The 18,149-nt window shown below is 39.0% G+C and overlaps 1 protein-coding gene and 1 non-coding gene across 6 annotated transcripts in view; both read right to left on the minus strand.

Moving 5' to 3' along the window:
* The window catches only part of EPB41L5 (erythrocyte membrane protein band 4.1 like 5), a 154,824-nt gene that overhangs the window by 42,294 nt on the left and 94,381 nt on the right, over nucleotides 1-18,149 (minus strand). For 3 of the 5 annotated variants that reach the window (XM_043488072.1, XM_043488070.1, XM_043488069.1), the window contains exons 17-18: nucleotides 5,390-5,553; nucleotides 896-993 (exon numbers count right to left, since the gene is read on the minus strand). In XM_043488072.1, coding sequence (XP_043344007.1) covers nucleotides 896-993; nucleotides 5,390-5,553 — 262 coding nt within the window. The remainder of the gene's footprint in view (nucleotides 1-895; nucleotides 994-5,389; nucleotides 5,554-18,149) is intronic. The other 2 variants (XM_043488073.1, XM_043488071.1) reach the window with 1 other exon arrangement.
* LOC122454104 lies at nucleotides 6,951-7,088 on the minus strand. Its single transcript, XR_006273316.1, has one exon. It is a non-coding gene; the product is annotated as a U4 spliceosomal RNA (small nuclear RNA).

The following is an 18,149-nucleotide window of genomic DNA, read 5'->3' on the forward strand; positions in this document are numbered from 1 at the left end:
GGGGTCAAAAATGGAAAGGCTTTCTGAAATTGAATCAGCTTCTAAAAGACATTTTAATGAAAAATGTAATAGGATGAAAAAAAAAAGACATTCTAAAGGACAGTTATAACAATGACTATGAAGGAAAGAAGTCACTCTGTGCTCCATACTGGTCTCTGAAGAAGTCCAGCTAGTTATCCAAGGATGAAAGAGAACTGCAAGTCAGATGTTCCTTTTTCCTCTTTAAAATCAAGCCAAAACAAAATTCATTCAGCAGGTATTTGTTATCTATTGCCTAGGTATAGGAAAAAAAATAAATAAAAGGCTGTCTCCAGATTATTACCTAAAATTCACTCTTCCGTTATTGGGGACAATTATTTTTATCCTATTCCCACTTTAGTTACTGCTATAAGTTATTTAATGTAGAAATAATAAAAAATTTTAATTACAGTCAAATAGTTAATTGAGGTTTAATTGGTTTAACTGGTATGTCACCCCACCACATGCCTAAAGACTTCAAGAGGACAGGATGGTGAAGGGTATGAGGGATGATGCTTTAGCATCTCATGCTCGCTTATTACAGAGCAGTTCCCTTCCAAACAAATCCGTTTACAATTTAAAAGGCTTTCAATTAATTTTTTCAACTAAATCAAGATTCACTGAACAGAATTAGAGAAGGGATGGGCTGAATCTAAAGAAAAAACATGAAATGACCTTATAATTCTTAACACTGCTGTCCAAGTTTCCTCCTAAATATCCACAAATTTCACCTTTTTAAATTATATAACAAGTTTTAAGAGTTCAGCACAGATAGACTTCCCAGTGAAAGAAAAGAAAAAATATTAGCTTTGGATGGAAAAGATTTCTGGGAAGTCTGGGGCTGTATGACAGGCATGCGAAAGAGAACTCAGAATACCTGGTTGTTAATGTTAACATCCACGTTGGGGTGAGGAGTCGGCACAGGACTGTTTTCCATTTCAAGATGTTTGAGCTTCTTTGAGGCATCTATGAATGCTGCAAAAAAAAAAAAGGAAAACAGCCACTTAGTCTGCCATGCTGTCACGGCTTGTAAATGTAGAGACTCAGGCTTTCCTCACCGCCTCCCCTCAATACCAGTTACCACCAATAAAAGGTAATAATCCAGATCACCTTGGACCAGACATTCTTTCTATAAGCAGGAAACTCACCATTAATTTGAGTAAGAGTTAACCTGAACAGGAACACTTCCTGTATCTGCTCTGCTCCTAAAATGCCACTGGATGCAGACTCTCTGTGGCATGAGGGGTTAAGAAAGCTCACCAGCTACGTGACTCACAGAAAAGGCACAGAGCAGCGGGGACACCACCCTTCCTTCCAAAGTGCGACCCAAGCTCCTCCTGCGACCTTACACCCAGCCGTTCTCCTCTTCCTGACCACACGGGGCCTAAAGCTACACCGATGAAGAGCACCCATCCATTCACTCACTGACTCAACCTATCACAGACTGGCGCCATCAGTCAGGCGTGATGCAGGACACGCATCTTCTCTTCACTACCTGCAACCAGGCTGCACAATACATTACAAGTCAAAGCCTCCAACCACTGAAAAGAAGATACATTAAATACAATGAATTCTATCTCGACTAACAACTGGTAGTTGTTCTTATTGTGCAGGAATCAATTTGGTAGGAATTTGAATTTATACACTGTCCACATAACCGAAAAAGCTACTGAATGCCTAATAATTTCTAAGCAATCAAGGAGAAGAAAGGAGGGAAAACTATGAAGTCATTTCCTCTCAAAGAGATCTTCTAAAGTGTTCATCAATTAACTCTAAAATCTGCCCATTGGCTACACATTAGAATCAGATTGGGAACTTTTAAGAAATACTGATTCCCAGAGCTGACCCTAGAATAATAATACCAGATTTCTGAAGGTAGTTTTCTGGCACTAGTAGTTTTTATTTATTTTATTAATTTATTTATTTTAATTGAAGGCTAATTATTTTACAATAGTGGCTTTTGCCCTACGTTGACAGGAATCAGCCATGGGTGTGCGTGTGTCCCCCACCCTGAACCCCCCAGGCTCCTCCCCATCCCATCCCTCAGGGTCGTCCCAGTGTAAAGCTCTGAGTAGCACTTGTAGTTTCTAAAACCCTCGAGGTGACTTTAATGTACAATCAAAACTGAGAATCACTAATTCAACGTTAATCTCAAAATCTTCCGTACTCATTTTCTTACTTAATGGCCACTTCCTGTTTTTCTTATGCTCCAGATGACTGGACACCACATTTTAACACGATGCTGCTGGCCCACAACACTTCAGCTTATGCTGTTAACTTAATACCGCTGGCTTGTGGTGGCGAGGGGGAGCTGGTTAAAATAAAACTTGTTCTGCTATTCCTGTTTGGCTGAGAAATATCCTGAGACTGTAGAATAAAGGCTTTTCTTTTTAAGTTACTATTTATTAACTATTTACCTAAGTCAATCAGGGTTTGAACATCATAACCAAAAGAAAATATAGAATAAATTGGACACCAAGATTCACATCTTGGTATAAAACCTTAATTCTTAATATCAAAATGCTCTAGTTTCACTGATTGACACTGAGCAAATGTGTTGAGTCTCAACTGGGTTAAGTCTTACTAATGAAACCTCTACATGATTCAAGAATTTCTTCTGTCCTAACTTCCAACAGTATTTAAGCTCTGCTTGAATAGTTTCTGTAATGCCCACTCACTGTAAGATATCTATTTCTGATATATGGCAAGAACAGTTTAAAAGATTCTTCCCTAAACTCATTTCAATTTGACTTTGCTGTATTTTCAAACTGCTGATCCAAGATTCACTAAGAAGGTGACATAAATTCCCTGATATAAAAGGCTTCTGAATATTTGAAGTTGTTACGTCTCATTTGGTCTTGTCATTTCTAAGCATCCTTAGTTTGTTCTACCAAACTCCTCAAAACCAATATAATCTCCTAGAAAGTATGCACTAAATAAAGGTCGTTTGTTCACACAACACTACTGCAGTGCTGGAGGAATTTTAGACACTCTTCAAACCCAGACAACTGTTGCTGCTGTCCAGTCGCTCAGTCGTGTCTGACTCTCTGCGACCCCAGGCCTGCAGCACAGCAGGCGTCCCGGCCCCTCACCGTCTTCCGGAGCTTGCTCAAACTCACGTTCATTCAGTCAGTGTTGCCATCGAGCCATCTCATCCTCTACTGTCCCCCTTCTCCTCCTGCCTTCAATCTTTCCCAGCATCAGAGTCTTTTCTAAGGAGTTGACTCTTTGCATCAGGTGGCCAAAGTGTTGGAGCTTCAGCTTCAGCATCAGTCCTTCCAATGAACAGTCAGGATTGATTTCCTTTAGGATTGACTGATTTGATCTCCCTGCAGTCCTAGGGACTCTCCAGAGTCTTCTCCAACACCACAGCTCAAAAGCATCAATTTTCTGGTGCTCAGTCTTCTTTATGGTCCAACTCTTGCATCTATACATGACTACCGGAAAATTCATAGCTTTGACTAGACAGACCTTTGTCGGCAAAGTAATGTCTCAGTTTTTTAATATGCTATCTCAGTTTGTCATGGCTTTTCTTCCAAATTAATTAATTAAATTAAAATTTTAATTTAAGCAACTTTTAATACATACAATGGACAGACAAAATGAAAATAGAATCAATGTTGCCATTCTATAAAAGAGACTTTTTATTTTAATCTGGAAAATACTTCACATTAAGCTAGTCTTGCTTCTGGCTGAATCTAAACACCGATGGCCTCTATCTGTTACATATCACAACTTTCTAGTGACAAAGAGTGACTATTTCTAACAAGAGACAGAGTCCAGAGCAAGGCTGTGAAAACTGGAAAATAACCAAAAGCAATTGCTGCAAAAAAAAGTACATGAGGAATACTGGCATTCCTTGGAGATACTGTGGGTTCAGCTCGGGATCACCACAGTGAACTGAGTCATGTGAACTGCCTGGTTTCCCAGTGCATGTAAATTATGTTTGTACTATATTGCAGTCTACCTATTAAACATGCAAGAGCATTATGTTTAAAAAAATAATGTGCATACTTCAGTTAAAAAATACTTTATTGCTAAAAAATGCTACTCATTATTTGACAATGTAGGGTTGCCACAAACTGTCATTTTGCAAAAAAGCACAATATTTGCAAAGTATAATAAAACAAGGAGCTCTGAGTAATAGATATGTTTTCTTAACCTGATAACTATTACCTTTAAAAAATCAAATTAGAACATCATTCTGAAATTATGAATAAATCAAAGCTAATTTATGTTTCCTGGACCTGACTCAGAATAACAATTTAAATATGGTAGATGTCAATAAAAACATAACATATAACATGCCAGAACATTTGTTTAACAGTGCATTTGTAGTGGTTACTTCAGGAACAAAAGAACAGATTTTTAAAATCAACTGAAAGTGAAAGTGAAGTCGCTCAGATGTGTCTGACTCTTTGTGACCCTATGGACTGTAGCCCACCAGGCTCCTCCATCCACGGGATTCTCCAGGCAAGAATACTGGAGTGGGTTGCCACTTCCTTCTCCAGGGGATCTTCCTGACCCAGGGATGGAAGCCAGGTCTCCTGCACTGCAGGCAGACGCTTTAACCTCCGGGCCCCCAGGGAAGCCCACCACCAGCAGTAACTCAGCATGTTCTATGAACCAGAAGCACTGTGACAGTTTTCATCACGTCTTTCTAAATTACTAAATCCTATTGCTGTATTCTCACTCTTCAGAGAGAACAGCATACTCATTGGCAATTTCCTATAAGTTGTTTAAAAGATGGTGCCTAATTTTAGAAAAAGAAATCAAAATTGCCAAGAGCCATGTAAACATAAGCTGCTTTTAAATGATCACAGTTACACTGAAATTCAACAGAAAGCTCTTGTTTAAAGACAGTTATGTTTCAATATCAAACCAAACTCACAAATAGAAATATATGAAATTTATTATTTCCTTTTAACCTTTTAAAAAGTTAAGGAGAGCAGTATTCTTTCTTGATTATTTATTTTTGTGGGTCTGGGCAACAACAGCTCTCATTAATAACAAAATATTTCCTATGCGCTAATGGAATGTCCAAACATTTGTTCAGTCCTGTGCCCTAGGTCATCTCTAAGGAAACATTTTTCTCTTAATTTTTATTCAAGAAACAAAAAGCAAATTTGAAAATTCAAAAATGTTTAATGACTTATAAATGACACGTATGTTTAATGGTATCAATTATGTGATCTTAAACATTTCAATGCACTCTTAAGCCAAAAAGGCAAGAAGGCATAACTATTCTACATTAAAATTTTAAATTCAACTACTGCTGCATAAAATACTCTTGAAGTGACTGACAAACAGCTCATTTCAAAAGACGTAGACTAGATTAATGACACTGACATCACACAGAACGTTCACTTACTCCTGCGCTCACCTTCAGGTCCCTCTAACCCAGCCTGCCTGGTGGCTGTGCTCACTTCACCTGGGGCTGGGGAGGTGTCCATGGTGTCAGCCGCCCCAGCTACCTCATCAATGGTTGTTTCCAGTAAGTCTGGACTATCTAGCAAATCAGTCTTCAGAGGCAAGCTGTAAAGGTAACAGAAAACATACTTAAACCAAGACATTTATCATGAAAAGAATTTTAAAATACTAATAAAAATCTGTTGAAAAAAATTTATTTAAGAAAAAAAATTCATATAAAAGTTCATATGCCAAATGGTTTATTCATCTGTCAAAACCTTTGGGCAGATTCTCTTCCATCCAAGATGGATGTTCCCTGATGGGAACCAAGGGTCAACTCATTCTCACATTCCTATAAAGGCTGCCTCCCAAAAAAGCCCATGTTTGTTCATTGCTCCCAAGAGAGACATGATGCATCCCCATTGTTGTGAGGTTTGATCCTCCTCAGATCCTTGAGCATATGTGTTTAATAAACTGCTGTCAGGGCTGGGCATTGTATGTTGGGCCATCTAACAGTATTTAGGGTAGAGGATCCCTCCCTTACCAAAAGGGTGCATGAGTGTGGAGAAGAACAGCTGAGAGTGGGTGTGGGGGGCTTCGTTTTTGTTGTTCAGTCGCCAAGCTGTGTCCAACTCTTTTGCAATCTCATGGGCTGTAGGCTGCCAGGTTCCTCTATCCATGGGATTTCCCAGGCAAGAATACTGAGTGGGTTTTCTCGGGGTTTTTTTTAGTGAGGGGCAAAATATTCTAAAGTAAAATTGTAATAAAGATTGCACTTTCTATGAAACTGCTAAAAACACTGAATTGTTGGCTGTGAATGGGTAAACAATGTGAATTACATCTTAAAAAAGAAGAAAAAAAAAAAAGAGAGAAAAAAAAGAAGAAAAACAACAGGAATTCATGACCAAAAGACCAGCACTAAAAAAATATTAAAGGAAGACATACAGGCAGAAGTAAAATGAACAATGTATTATAGGGTCTAAAACATACATAGAAGAAAAATGTTTGAAAAATGACAGTAAAAAGGCTGGGACAGGAGAAACAGAAGCGTGCTCCTGTGAAGTTGTTATACTACACATGAAACAGTACAATATTCTTTGAAAGTTGACTGATAGATGCTAAAGTAACCATGAAAGTAAAAAAAAACAAAACAGAGTTATAGCTAAGGAATAAGAAAAGGACATAAATGAAATTTTTAAAAAATGAAAAAAGAAGATGGAAACAAGAAACATATGGGACAAACAGAAAACAAACAGAAGGATGACAGACTCAATCATATCAATAATCATATTAACAGGAAACAGTATAAACATACCATTAAAAAAAAAATCAATCCCTGCAGAGACTATCAAAAATTGCCAATGTCGGGACTCCCCTAGTGGTCCAGTGGCTGACTCTGAGTTCCCAAGGCAGGGTAGCTGGGCTCAACCCCGGATCAGGGACCTAAGATGCCACATGCCCCAACTAAGATCCCACATGCCCATTAAAGAGCCAACATGCCTCAACTAAAACCCAGTCTAGTCAATAATTTGATACTTTAAAAAATTGCCAATGTCAACTCTATTTCAAGTCATCACAGCAGAGGATTGGGAAAAGTTTCCAATTAACAGTAACTGTGCCTCAGATAAACCTCACTGACTGTACTGCCACTGTGCAAAGATGAAACATACCAATTTTCAAATGCAGAGACTATCAGTTAAAATTTAAAAAGTAAAACCCAGTTATGTGGTGCCTACATGAAACAATTTAACTATGAAGAAATAAATGAACAAAGATAAAAAATAAAAGGACGGAAAAAGATAAGCTATGCTAACACTAGTCAGAGCTACAGTGAACGTATTGATATCAAAGTAGAGTTAAGAGCAAAGAACAGTACTTAAAATGAAGATGATCATTTCATAAGGATAAAGGGGTCATTTAATCAAGAGAACATAAAAATCCTAAATATTTATTAACTTAATGGTGGCATTTTAAAATGCATGAAGCCAAAACTGAAAGAACTTCAAGGACGAACAAATCAATTATGGTTGGAGATTTCAACACCCTTCTTTCAATAAGTGATAGAACAGAAAAACAGCAAGGATAACAGTGGACGTGAACATCACTAACCACCAACTTTACTTGATTGACATTTAGAAAATACTCTACCCAAAACATCAAAACACATGTTGTTCTCAAGGGCATACAGAATCATCACTAAGACAGGTCATATTCTGGGCCATAAAACTAGAGTTAATAAATTCAAAAGGACTCAAATCATACAAAGTATGTATGTTCTTTGACCAGAACATAAAAAAATTACAAATCAAAACAGAAAGTTCCTTGGAAAATTGCCAAATATTTGGAAACTATATAATGTACTTCTAAATAACCACTGGATCAAAAAAGATATGAAAAGGAAAATTAGAAAAGAATTTAAAACTAATGAAAGCAAAAGCACAACACATCTATATTTGTAGGATTCCACTAAAATAATAATTAGAGGAATATTTATAATATTAAACATCTACATTAGAACAAAGTTTTCAAATCAATGACCTCAGTTTATACCTTGATAAATTAGAAAAAGAGAATATTAAATGCAAAGGAAGAGGAAGGCAGGAAATAATAAAGATTAAAGAAAAATAATAAAGAAAATGAATTAAAGTGAGAACTAGTTCTTTGAGCTCAATGTAATTAATAATTTGTAGCTAGACTGATAAAAAGAAAAATGAGAATATGCATATACAATATCAAGAATGGGAACAGTGAAATCACTACAGATACTACAAACATTAACAAGGTATAAGGGAATATTATGAACTGCATGCCAATAAATTCAACAACTTAGATGATATGCAAAAATTCCTCAGAAGCCACAAACCACCAGAGCTCACTCCAGGAAAACAGAAAATCTGAATAGATGCAGAAAAGTATAGAAATTAACTGGTAATTAAAAATCTTCTCACAAAGAGAAGCTTGGACCCAGGGAACCTCCTGAAAAATTCTATCAAATATTTAAAAGAAGAAATAATTCTAACCATCAACAAACTATCTTACAAACAGAGGAAAGGCAGCGTTCTCCAAGTCATTCTATGAGCCCATTACTGTCCTGACAGAGGAGCGATACCAAACACACAACAAGAAATCAAGCAAGAAATAAAAAAGACTGTCCGCCATGAACAACTGGGACTTTTTGCAGGAATGCAAAGTTGGCTTAACATTCCAAAATCAATTAATGTAATATTACATATTAACAGAAACAAACCACATGATCATCTCAATAGATACACAAAAAGCATTTGACAATATCCAACAACACTAATGGTGAAACTCTCAACAAACTAAGGATAGGAACATCTTCAATCTGATAAAGGAAATATACCAAAAAAACCACAAAACCAACAGCTAACATTACATTGGGGCTTCCCTGGTGGCTCAGATGGTAAAGAATCTACCTGCAATGTGGGAGACCTGGGTTCGATCCCTGGGTTGGGAAGATCCCTGGATGAGGGCGTGACAACCCACTCCAGTATTCCTGCCTGGAGAGCTCCGTGGACAGAGAAGCCTGGTGGGCTACAGTCCATGGGGTCACAAGTAAGCACAGCACAGCACAACATTACACTGAATGATGAACGACCAAATCATTTATCCTGTAAGTCAGAAACAAGACAAGGATTCTACTCTTATCACTTCTATTCAACAGTACACAGAAGGTTTTAAAAGGTGCAGTATGAAAAAAAGGCAGAGTAAATTAAGGGCCCAAACTAGAAAGAAAGAGATACAAAGAGGATTTTATGTGCAGATGACAGAATTTTATATGTAGAAGTCAATGGAATCCACAAAATGCTCCTGGAAAGTAATAAACAAGTTGAGCAAGGGGGCAGGACACAAGATCAACATGCAAAATTCAATTATGTCTATACACTAGCAATGAACAATAGAAAACTGAGATTAAAATAATTCTGTTCACAACAGCATCAAAAGAATAAAAACAGGAATAAATTTAATAAAGGATATGCAGAGCTTGGGCTTCCCACATGGCGCCTGTGGTAAAGAGCCCTCATGCCAATGCAGGAAATACAAGAGATTTGGGTTCAATCCCTGGGTAGGGAAGATCCCCTGGAGGACTGCATGGCAACCCACTCCAGTATTCTTGCCTGGAGAACTCCATAGACAGAGGAACCTGGCAGGCTATAGTCCATAAGGTTGAAAAAGTTGGACATGACTGAAGTGATTGAGCACGGCATGCAGAGTTTATACACTTAAAACTATAATAAATAAACGGTATCTAAATAAACAGAAAGACACTTTATGCTCATGAATTAGATGGAAAAAACATACGAAAATTCAGGAGCTAGAACAGGCAAGTGCATTCTGGAAAAGAAGAAAGTTGGAGGATACATACTGCAGCTTGCTATAAAAACACAGTAATTAAGACAGTGTGGTACTGGCACAAAAATAGGTATGTAGGGGGTTCCCTGGTTTCCTGGGCTCAGTGGTGAAGAATCCGCCTGCCAACACAGGAGACATGGGTTTGATCCCTGGTCTGAGAAGATCCCACATGTCACAGAGCAACTCAGCCCCTGCGCCACAACTATTGAGCCTGTGTTCTAGAGCCCGAGAACCACAACTAGTGGGCCCATGTACTCAACTACTGAAGCCCATGTGCCCTAGAACCCATGCTCCACAACAAGAGAAGCCGCCATAATGAGAAGCCCAAGCACCATAGTAAAGAATAGCCCCTGCTCACCACAACTAGTGAAAGCCTGGGCAGCAATGAAGACCCAGCAGAGCCAAAAATAAATTAAAAAAATTTTTTTTAAATAGATACACAAATCAACAGAATGAAATTGAGAGTTTAGAATTCATTATATTTGTGGTTGATTTCTGCCAATACAAACCAATGGATAAAAGAACAGGCATTCAACAACTGGTGTCAAGACAACTAAAAATACATGCAAAAACATGAATTTAGACTCTTACCTCACAAGACACAAAAGTTAGACCAATATGGCTAATATGCTGAAATATTAAGAGCTGAAACTATAAATATCTGAAAAAAACACAGGAGGAAAAGATCTTTGTGAATTGGGGTTGGCAAAATGTTCTTTGATATGACACCAAAGGTGCCACCCATAAAATCAAAAACATGGGAAGTTGGACTTCATCACCATGTAATGCCTGAGCTTCAAAAAAACAGTCTTGACTGAAATGAAGAGAGAAGTCACAGATGAAGAGAAAAATTTTGCAAATCATGTATCTCATAAGGAACTGCTATCCAACATATACAAAGAACTCTTAATATCAAAAAAGATAAATAATTCATATAAAAATGACCAAAAGGTTCAAATAGACATTCCTGCAAAGACAATCGATTAACAGCTGACAAGCACATGAAAAGATACTCAACATCAGTAACCCTCTGGAAAATGCAAATCAAACAAGGAAATGCCACTATTCACTCTCTTAAATAGCTGCAATCAAAAAGATAGAAAATAACAAATGTTGGCTAGGATGTGAAGACCTGGAACATTCAAGCATTTCCTCTCTGAAAAATCGTTTGTCAATTTCTTGAAAAGTTAAAATATAAATTCACCATACAACCCAGCAATTTTCTGACAGGAGTCTATTCAAGAGAAATGACATTTTATGTCCACATTAAGATATGTACAGAAACGCTTATAACATTATTCACAGCCAAAACATGGAAACAATACAAATTTCCAACAACTGGGGAATGTATAAACAAAACACCGTGTATCCATAAAATGCATTACTAATCCACAACTGAAAGTAGCACAGTAGAATACATGGATAAATCTGAAATACATTATTCTAGGAGAAAACCAGACATAAAACCTTGTATACTGTATCATTACATTCATACAAAATGTCTAGTTAAGTAAAATTTATAAAGACTGAACTTTTGGAGACCATGAAAATGTTCTAAAACTAGACTGTAGTGATTGTACAATATTATACATTTCTAAAAATCATGGACTTGTACATTTACCGTAAATGAACTTTTAAATTTTACTATTTTTATTTTTTGGCTCTGCTGGGTCTGCGGTTGCTCTCGAGGTTTCTCTAATCGCAGAAAGTGAGGGTCGCTCTCAGCTGAGGTACGGGGCTCCTCATTGCGGCGGCGTATGTTGCGGAGCGCAGGCTCTACCACACTCAGGCTTGAACAGTTGCGGCTCACGGGCTCTAAGGCACAGGTTCAACAGCTGTGGTGCATGGGCTTAGTAGCCTCACAGCACGTGGAACCTTCGAGGACCAGAAATCAAACTTGTGTTTCCTGCATTGGCAGGCAGGTCCTTAATCACTGGACCACCAGGGAAGTCCTAATAAATGAATTTTATAATGTGCACAAATATTTTTGACTATGTAAAAACCTTAGTCAAACTTAGGATTTCAAAACTAATCTAGTTCAACTTGAAATAACAAAGTTGCAGGATACAAGATCAATATACAAAAATCAACTATGTATCTGTATCCAGGAAATGAACAACAGGAAAATGAAATACGAAAACAATTCCAGGACTTCTCTGGCAGTCCAGCAGTTAAGACTCCACTGCAAGGGGTGCAGGTTCAATTCCTAACCAGGAAACTAAGATCCTGCATGTTATGAAGTACAGTCAAACAGTAAAAAAAAAAAAAAAAATCATATCATCTAGAAACGCAAGTATTCTAACAGTTGTTTTTTATAATTTTATTTATTGCGCCGTGCCGGGTCTTTGCTGCTGGGCAAGCTTTTCTCTAACTACGGTGAGCGGGGGCCACCCTCTAGCTAGTGCACAGGCTTCTCACTGTGGTGGCTTCTCTTACTGTGGGGCGTGGGCTCTCGGGCGAGCGGGCTTCGGCAGCTGCAGTTCCTGGGCTCTAGAGCACAGGCTCAGCGTTGTGGAACACGGGCTTAGTTGCTCCATGGCACGTGGGATCCTCCCAGACCAGGGATCGAATCCGTGTCTCCTGCATTGGAAGGTGGATTCTTTACCACTGAGCCATCACAGAAGCCCTCTAACAGTTCTTCAAAAAACAAGATTTTCAATTTATCTGCTGTGGCAAAGTTCCAAGGTCGATGTAGACATTTTATTTTGTTGACCTAATACTGAGTGAGGCTGAAGGAAACAAACTGCCACTGCTGCATGCTTTCCTAGAGGAATGAAGGCCGTGCTTTAATCACCCTGGGTCTGGGACACAAATGAGAAAAAAAAACTTCAAAAATTGATGAGAGAGATAGTGAGAACAAAGACAGCTTCTTTGCAAGTCAAGACCTCTGTGTCCCAGCCCTATCTCTGCAACCACTTGGCTGTATAGTTTCAAACAACTTCCTTCACTGTGGTCATCAATGTGCATTCTACAGAGCCCAAAGGAGTTCAGACTCAAATGAGCTACACAGAAAGTGGTGAAGATGGTAGAATTTTGGTTTTCCCCTGGTAACTTTTTTATGAGATTTTATTTGGAATTCCCAGATAAATTTAATTAGAAGGGTTTCTCAGTTAAAACTCACTTGGAAACCATGGGAGTAAAGGTACTTCAGGCACTTTTCATCTTCAACACTTATAACAATCTATTAATGTAAAACCATCTATTCAGCTCATTTTCAATTCTTTTTGTACTGCTCCAATGGTTATCCTTCCTAAATGTGAACCAGTGCAACTTGGGTTTTTAAAAAAGGTTAACAACATCAAAAGAAGAGATGATGGTGGTAACTAGGAAGAGATGAAACAAAAATGACAGAATACAGGAGTTTGTTGAAGCCGACTAATGAGAATGACTGATAAGAACGTTGTGGTTCACCATATGTTGCACCTATATATAATCTTGAAATTTTCATAATAAATTCTTAAAAATATGGATACAAATATTTTTGGACAAAAGAATGTGAGAACTGGTAGTTCACTTCCTGTGGTCCTAAGATGGACATATGATAGAAATGTTTTATTTTAACTACACACATATGTCTTAGCCTGTTCAGACTACTTTAACAGAAATACCAGAGACTGGGTAGCTTATTAACAAAAGAACTTTATTTCTCCCAGTTCTAGTGTCTGCCAAGTCTTACCAGCAGAAACAGTATTGGGTGAGGGCCCTCTTTTTAGTTCAGAGACTTGTCTGTTTGCTGCATCCTCATGTGGCAGAAAGAAATGAAGGCGCTCTCTGGAGTCTCTTTTACAAGGGCACTAATCCCATTCACCAGGGCTTAAATCCTCCTTCATGAAATAACTTCCCAAAGGTCTTACTCCTAAACACCATCACACTGGGGACTAGATCTCAGCATATGAATTTTGGAGGGACACAAATGCTCAGTCCATTCTACTCAAAAATAAGATTAAAAGCTTCATGAATCAGAAATGAAATAGATATTCATATCTAAAAGAATGTTGAATTACCCTGGAATTTCTGAAGAACAATGGTTTAAAAGTACGCATGTTATGGGTTAAACTGTGCCCCACCCCAAATTCATATGCAGAAGTCCTCAGGCCCATGACCTTGGATTGGGATTTTACTTGGAAATAGGAGAGTTGTGGGTATACATTACTTAGGTCAAGATGAGATCATACTCAAGTCAAGTGGGCCTTAGGAAGCATGACTATGAGCAAAGCTAGGGGAGATGATGGAATTCCAGTTGAGATATTTCAAATCCTAAAAGGTGATGCTGTAAAAGTGCTGCACTCAATATGCCAGCAAATTTGGAAAACTCAGCAGTGGCCACAGGACTGGGGAAGGTCAGGTTTCATTTTAATCCCAAAGAAAAGCAATGCCAAAGAATGTTCAAACTACCACACAATTGCACTCATCTCACACGCTAGCAAAGTAATGCTCAAAATTCTCCCAAGACAGGCTTCAACAATACATGAACCGTAAACTTCGAGATGTTCAAACTGGATTTAGAAAAGGCAGAGGAACCAGAGATCAAATTGCCAACATCCGCTGGACCATCGAAAAAGCAAGGGAGTTCCATAAAAACATCTACTTCTGCTTTATTGACTATGCCAAAGCCTATGACTGTGTGGATCACAACAAACTATGGAAAATTCTTAAAAGAGATGGGAATACCAGACCACCTTATCTGCCTCCTGAGAAATCCATATATAGGTCAAGAAGCAACAGTCAGAACTGGTCATGGAACAAGAGACTGGTTCCAAATTGGGCAAGGAGGACCTCAAGGCTCTATGTTGTAACCCTGCTTATTTAACTTATATACAGAGTTCAGTTCAATTGTTCAGTCATGTCGACTCTACAATCCCATGGACTGCAGCACGCCAGGCCTCCCTGTCCATCACCAACTCCCGGAGTTTACTCAAACTCATGTCCATTGAGTCAGTGATGCCATCCAACCATCTCATCCTCTGTCGTCCCCTTATCCTCCTGCCTTCAATCTTTCCCAGCATCAGGGTCTTTTCAAATGAGTCAGCTCTTTGTATCAGGTGGCCAAAGTATTGGTGTTTCAACCTCATATATACAGAGTATTTCATGCAAAATGCCAGGCTGATGAAACACAAGTTGGAATCAAGACTGCTGGGAAAAACATCAATAACCTCAGATATGCAGATGACACCACCCTTATGGCAGTAAGAGAAGAACTAAAGAGCCTCCTGATTAAAGTGAAAGAGGAGAGTGAAAAAGTTGGCTTAAAACTCAACACTCAGAAAACTAAGATCATGGCATCAGGTCCCATAACTTCATGGCAAATAGATGGGGAAACAATGGAAACAGTGCCAGACTATTTTGGGGGGCTCCAAAATCACTACAGATGGTGATTATAGCCATGAAATTAAAAGACACTTGCTGCTTGGAAGAAAAGCTATGATCAAACTAGACAGCATATTAAAAAGCAGAGACATTACTTTGCCAACAAAGGTCCATCTAGTCAAAGCTATGGTTTTTCCAGTAGTCATGTATGGATGTGAGAGTTGGACTATAAAGAAAGCTGAGTGCTGAGAATTGATGCTTTTGAACTGTGGTGTTGGAGAAGACTCTTTAGAGTCCCTTGGATGGCAAGGAGATCCAACCAGTCCATCCTGAAGGAGATCAGTCCTGAATATTCATTGGAAGGACTGATGCTGAAGCTGAAAAGCCAATCCTTTGGCCACCTGCTGTGAAGAACTGACTCATCTGAAAAGACCCTGATGCCGGGAAAGATTGAAGGCAGGAGGAGAAGGGGACAACAGAGGATGAGATGGTTGGATGGCATCACTGACTCAATGGACATGAGTTTGAGCAAGCTCCGGGAGTTGGTGATGGACAGGGAAGCCTGCTGTGCTGCAGTTCATGGGGTGGCAGAGAGTCGGACACGACTGAGAGACTGAACTGAACTGAAATGATACTGGAGGGGAGGGCAGGCGCTTAATGCACCATGACTGATATCCTTCAGCTCAGCCCATTTGAAAAGACCTCCTTATAAAGGGACAAGTATGGACACAGATATACACCCAAGAAGGCCATGTGATGATGAAGGCAGAGACAAGGTGGTACTTCTGCAATCCGCCAGCAAACCACCAGCTAACAGGGAAGAGGGTGGAACAGATCTTCTCACCATTCTCAGAAGGAAGCATCCGGCCTACACCTTCATCTCTTGAACTTCTGGCTTCTAGAATCATGAGAAAATTCTGTGGTCACCTAGTTATAACAGCAGTCCTAGGAAACTTAATACATGTCACATTCCAAAGATTTGAGCAGATCTTACTAAAAAGAGTCTGAGCAGATTGCACTATCCACACCATAAAAGAAAAGATAAGACATCCAAAGGGACATTCTGCAAGGGCAGGACACCAGGGCAGAGAAAAAGTCACATGAAGTAAATGGAGGCTCTGAAAGAACCTGTGAAAGCAGAGGATTCTATTTTACTTCAAGGGGGAAAGGGGATCAGTAAGCTTAGCAATCTGAGACTATGACCCAACCAGCAACGCTGAAGAAGCTGAAGTTGAACCACAGTTCTATGAAGACCTACAAGACCTTCTAGAACTAACACCCAAAAAAGATGTCCTTTTCATTATAGGTAACTGGAATGCAAAAGGAAGAAGTCAAGAAACACCTGGAGTAACAGGCAAATTTGGCCTTCGAGTACAGAATGAAGCAGGGCAAAGGTTAATAGAGTTCTGCCAAGAGAATGCACTGGTCATAGCAAATGCCCTCTTCCAACACAAGAAAAGACTCTACACATGGACATCACCAGATGGTTGACACCAAAATCAGATTGATTATATTCTTTGCAGCCAAAGATGGAGAAGCTCTATACAGTCAGCAAAAATAAGACCAGGAGCTGACTGTGGCTCAGATTATGAACTCCTTATTGCCAAATTCAGATGGAAATGGAAGAAAGTGGAGAAAACGACTAGACCATTCAGGTGTGACCCTAAATCAAATCCCTTATGACTATACAGTGGAAGTGAGAAATATATTTAAGGGACTAGATCTGATAGACAGAGTGCCTGATGAACTATGGATGGAGGTTCGTGACATTGTACAGGAATCAAAATCATCCCCAAGAAAAAGAAATTCAAAAAAGCAAAATGGCTGTCTGAGGAGGCCTTACAAATAGCTGTGAAAAGGGAAGTGAAAAGCAAAGGAGAAAAGGAAAGATATGCCCATTTGCAGAGTTCCAAAGAATAGCAAGGAGAGATAAGAAAGCCTTCCTCAGTGATCCATGCAAAGAAACAGAGGAAGACAATAGAATGGGAAGACTACAGATCTCTTCAAGAAAATAAGAGATACCAAGGGAACATCTTATGCAAAGATGGGCTCAATAAAGGACAGAAATGGTAGGGAACTAATAGAAGCAGAAGATATTAAGAAGAGGTGGCAAGAATACACAGAAGAACTATACAAAAAAGATCTTCACAACCCAGATAATCACGATGGTGTGATCACTCACCTAGAGCCAGACATCCTGGAATGTGAAGTCAAGTGGGCCTTAGAAAGCACCACTACGAACAAAGCTAGTGGAGGTGATGGAATTCCAGTTGAGCTATTTCAAATCCTGAAAGATGATGCTGTGAAAGTGCTGCACTCAATATGCCAGCAAATTTGGAAATCTCAGCAGTAGCCACAGGACTGGAAAAGGTCAGTTTTCATTCCAATCCCAAAGAAAGGCATGGCCAAAGAATGCTCAAACTACCGCACAATTTTACACTCATCTCACATGCTAGTAAAGTAATGCTCAAAATTCTCCAAGCAGGCTTCAGCCAATACGTGAACTGTGAACTTCAGATGTTCAAGCTGGTTTTTAGAAAAGCAGAGGAACCAGAGATCAAATTGCCAACATCTGCTGGATCATCAAAAAGCAAGAGAGTTCCAGAAAACATCTATTTCTGCTTTACTGACTACGCCAAAGCCTTTGTGTGGATCACAATAAACTGTGGAAAATTCTTGAAAGAGATGGGACATACCAGACCACCTGACCTGCCTCTTGAGAAACCTGTATGCAGGTCAGGAAGCAACAGTTAGAACTGGACATGGAACAACAGACTGGTTCCAAATAGGAAAAGGAGTACGTCAAGGCTGTATATTGTCACATTGCTTATTTAACTTATATGCAGAGTACATCATGAGAAACGCTGGGCTGGAAGAAGCACAAGCTGGAATCAAGATTGCCGAGAGAAATATCAATAACCTCAGATATGCAGATGACACCACCTTATGGCAGAGAGCAAGAGGAACTAGAGAGCTCTTGATGAAAGTGAAAGAGGAGAGTGAAAAAGTTGGCTTAAAGCTCAACATTCAGAAAACTAAGA

This window comes from Cervus canadensis, chromosome 15, assembly GCF_019320065.1.
Source record: "Cervus canadensis isolate Bull #8, Minnesota chromosome 15, ASM1932006v1, whole genome shotgun sequence".
Lineage (NCBI taxonomy): Eukaryota > Metazoa > Chordata > Mammalia > Artiodactyla > Cervidae > Cervus > Cervus canadensis.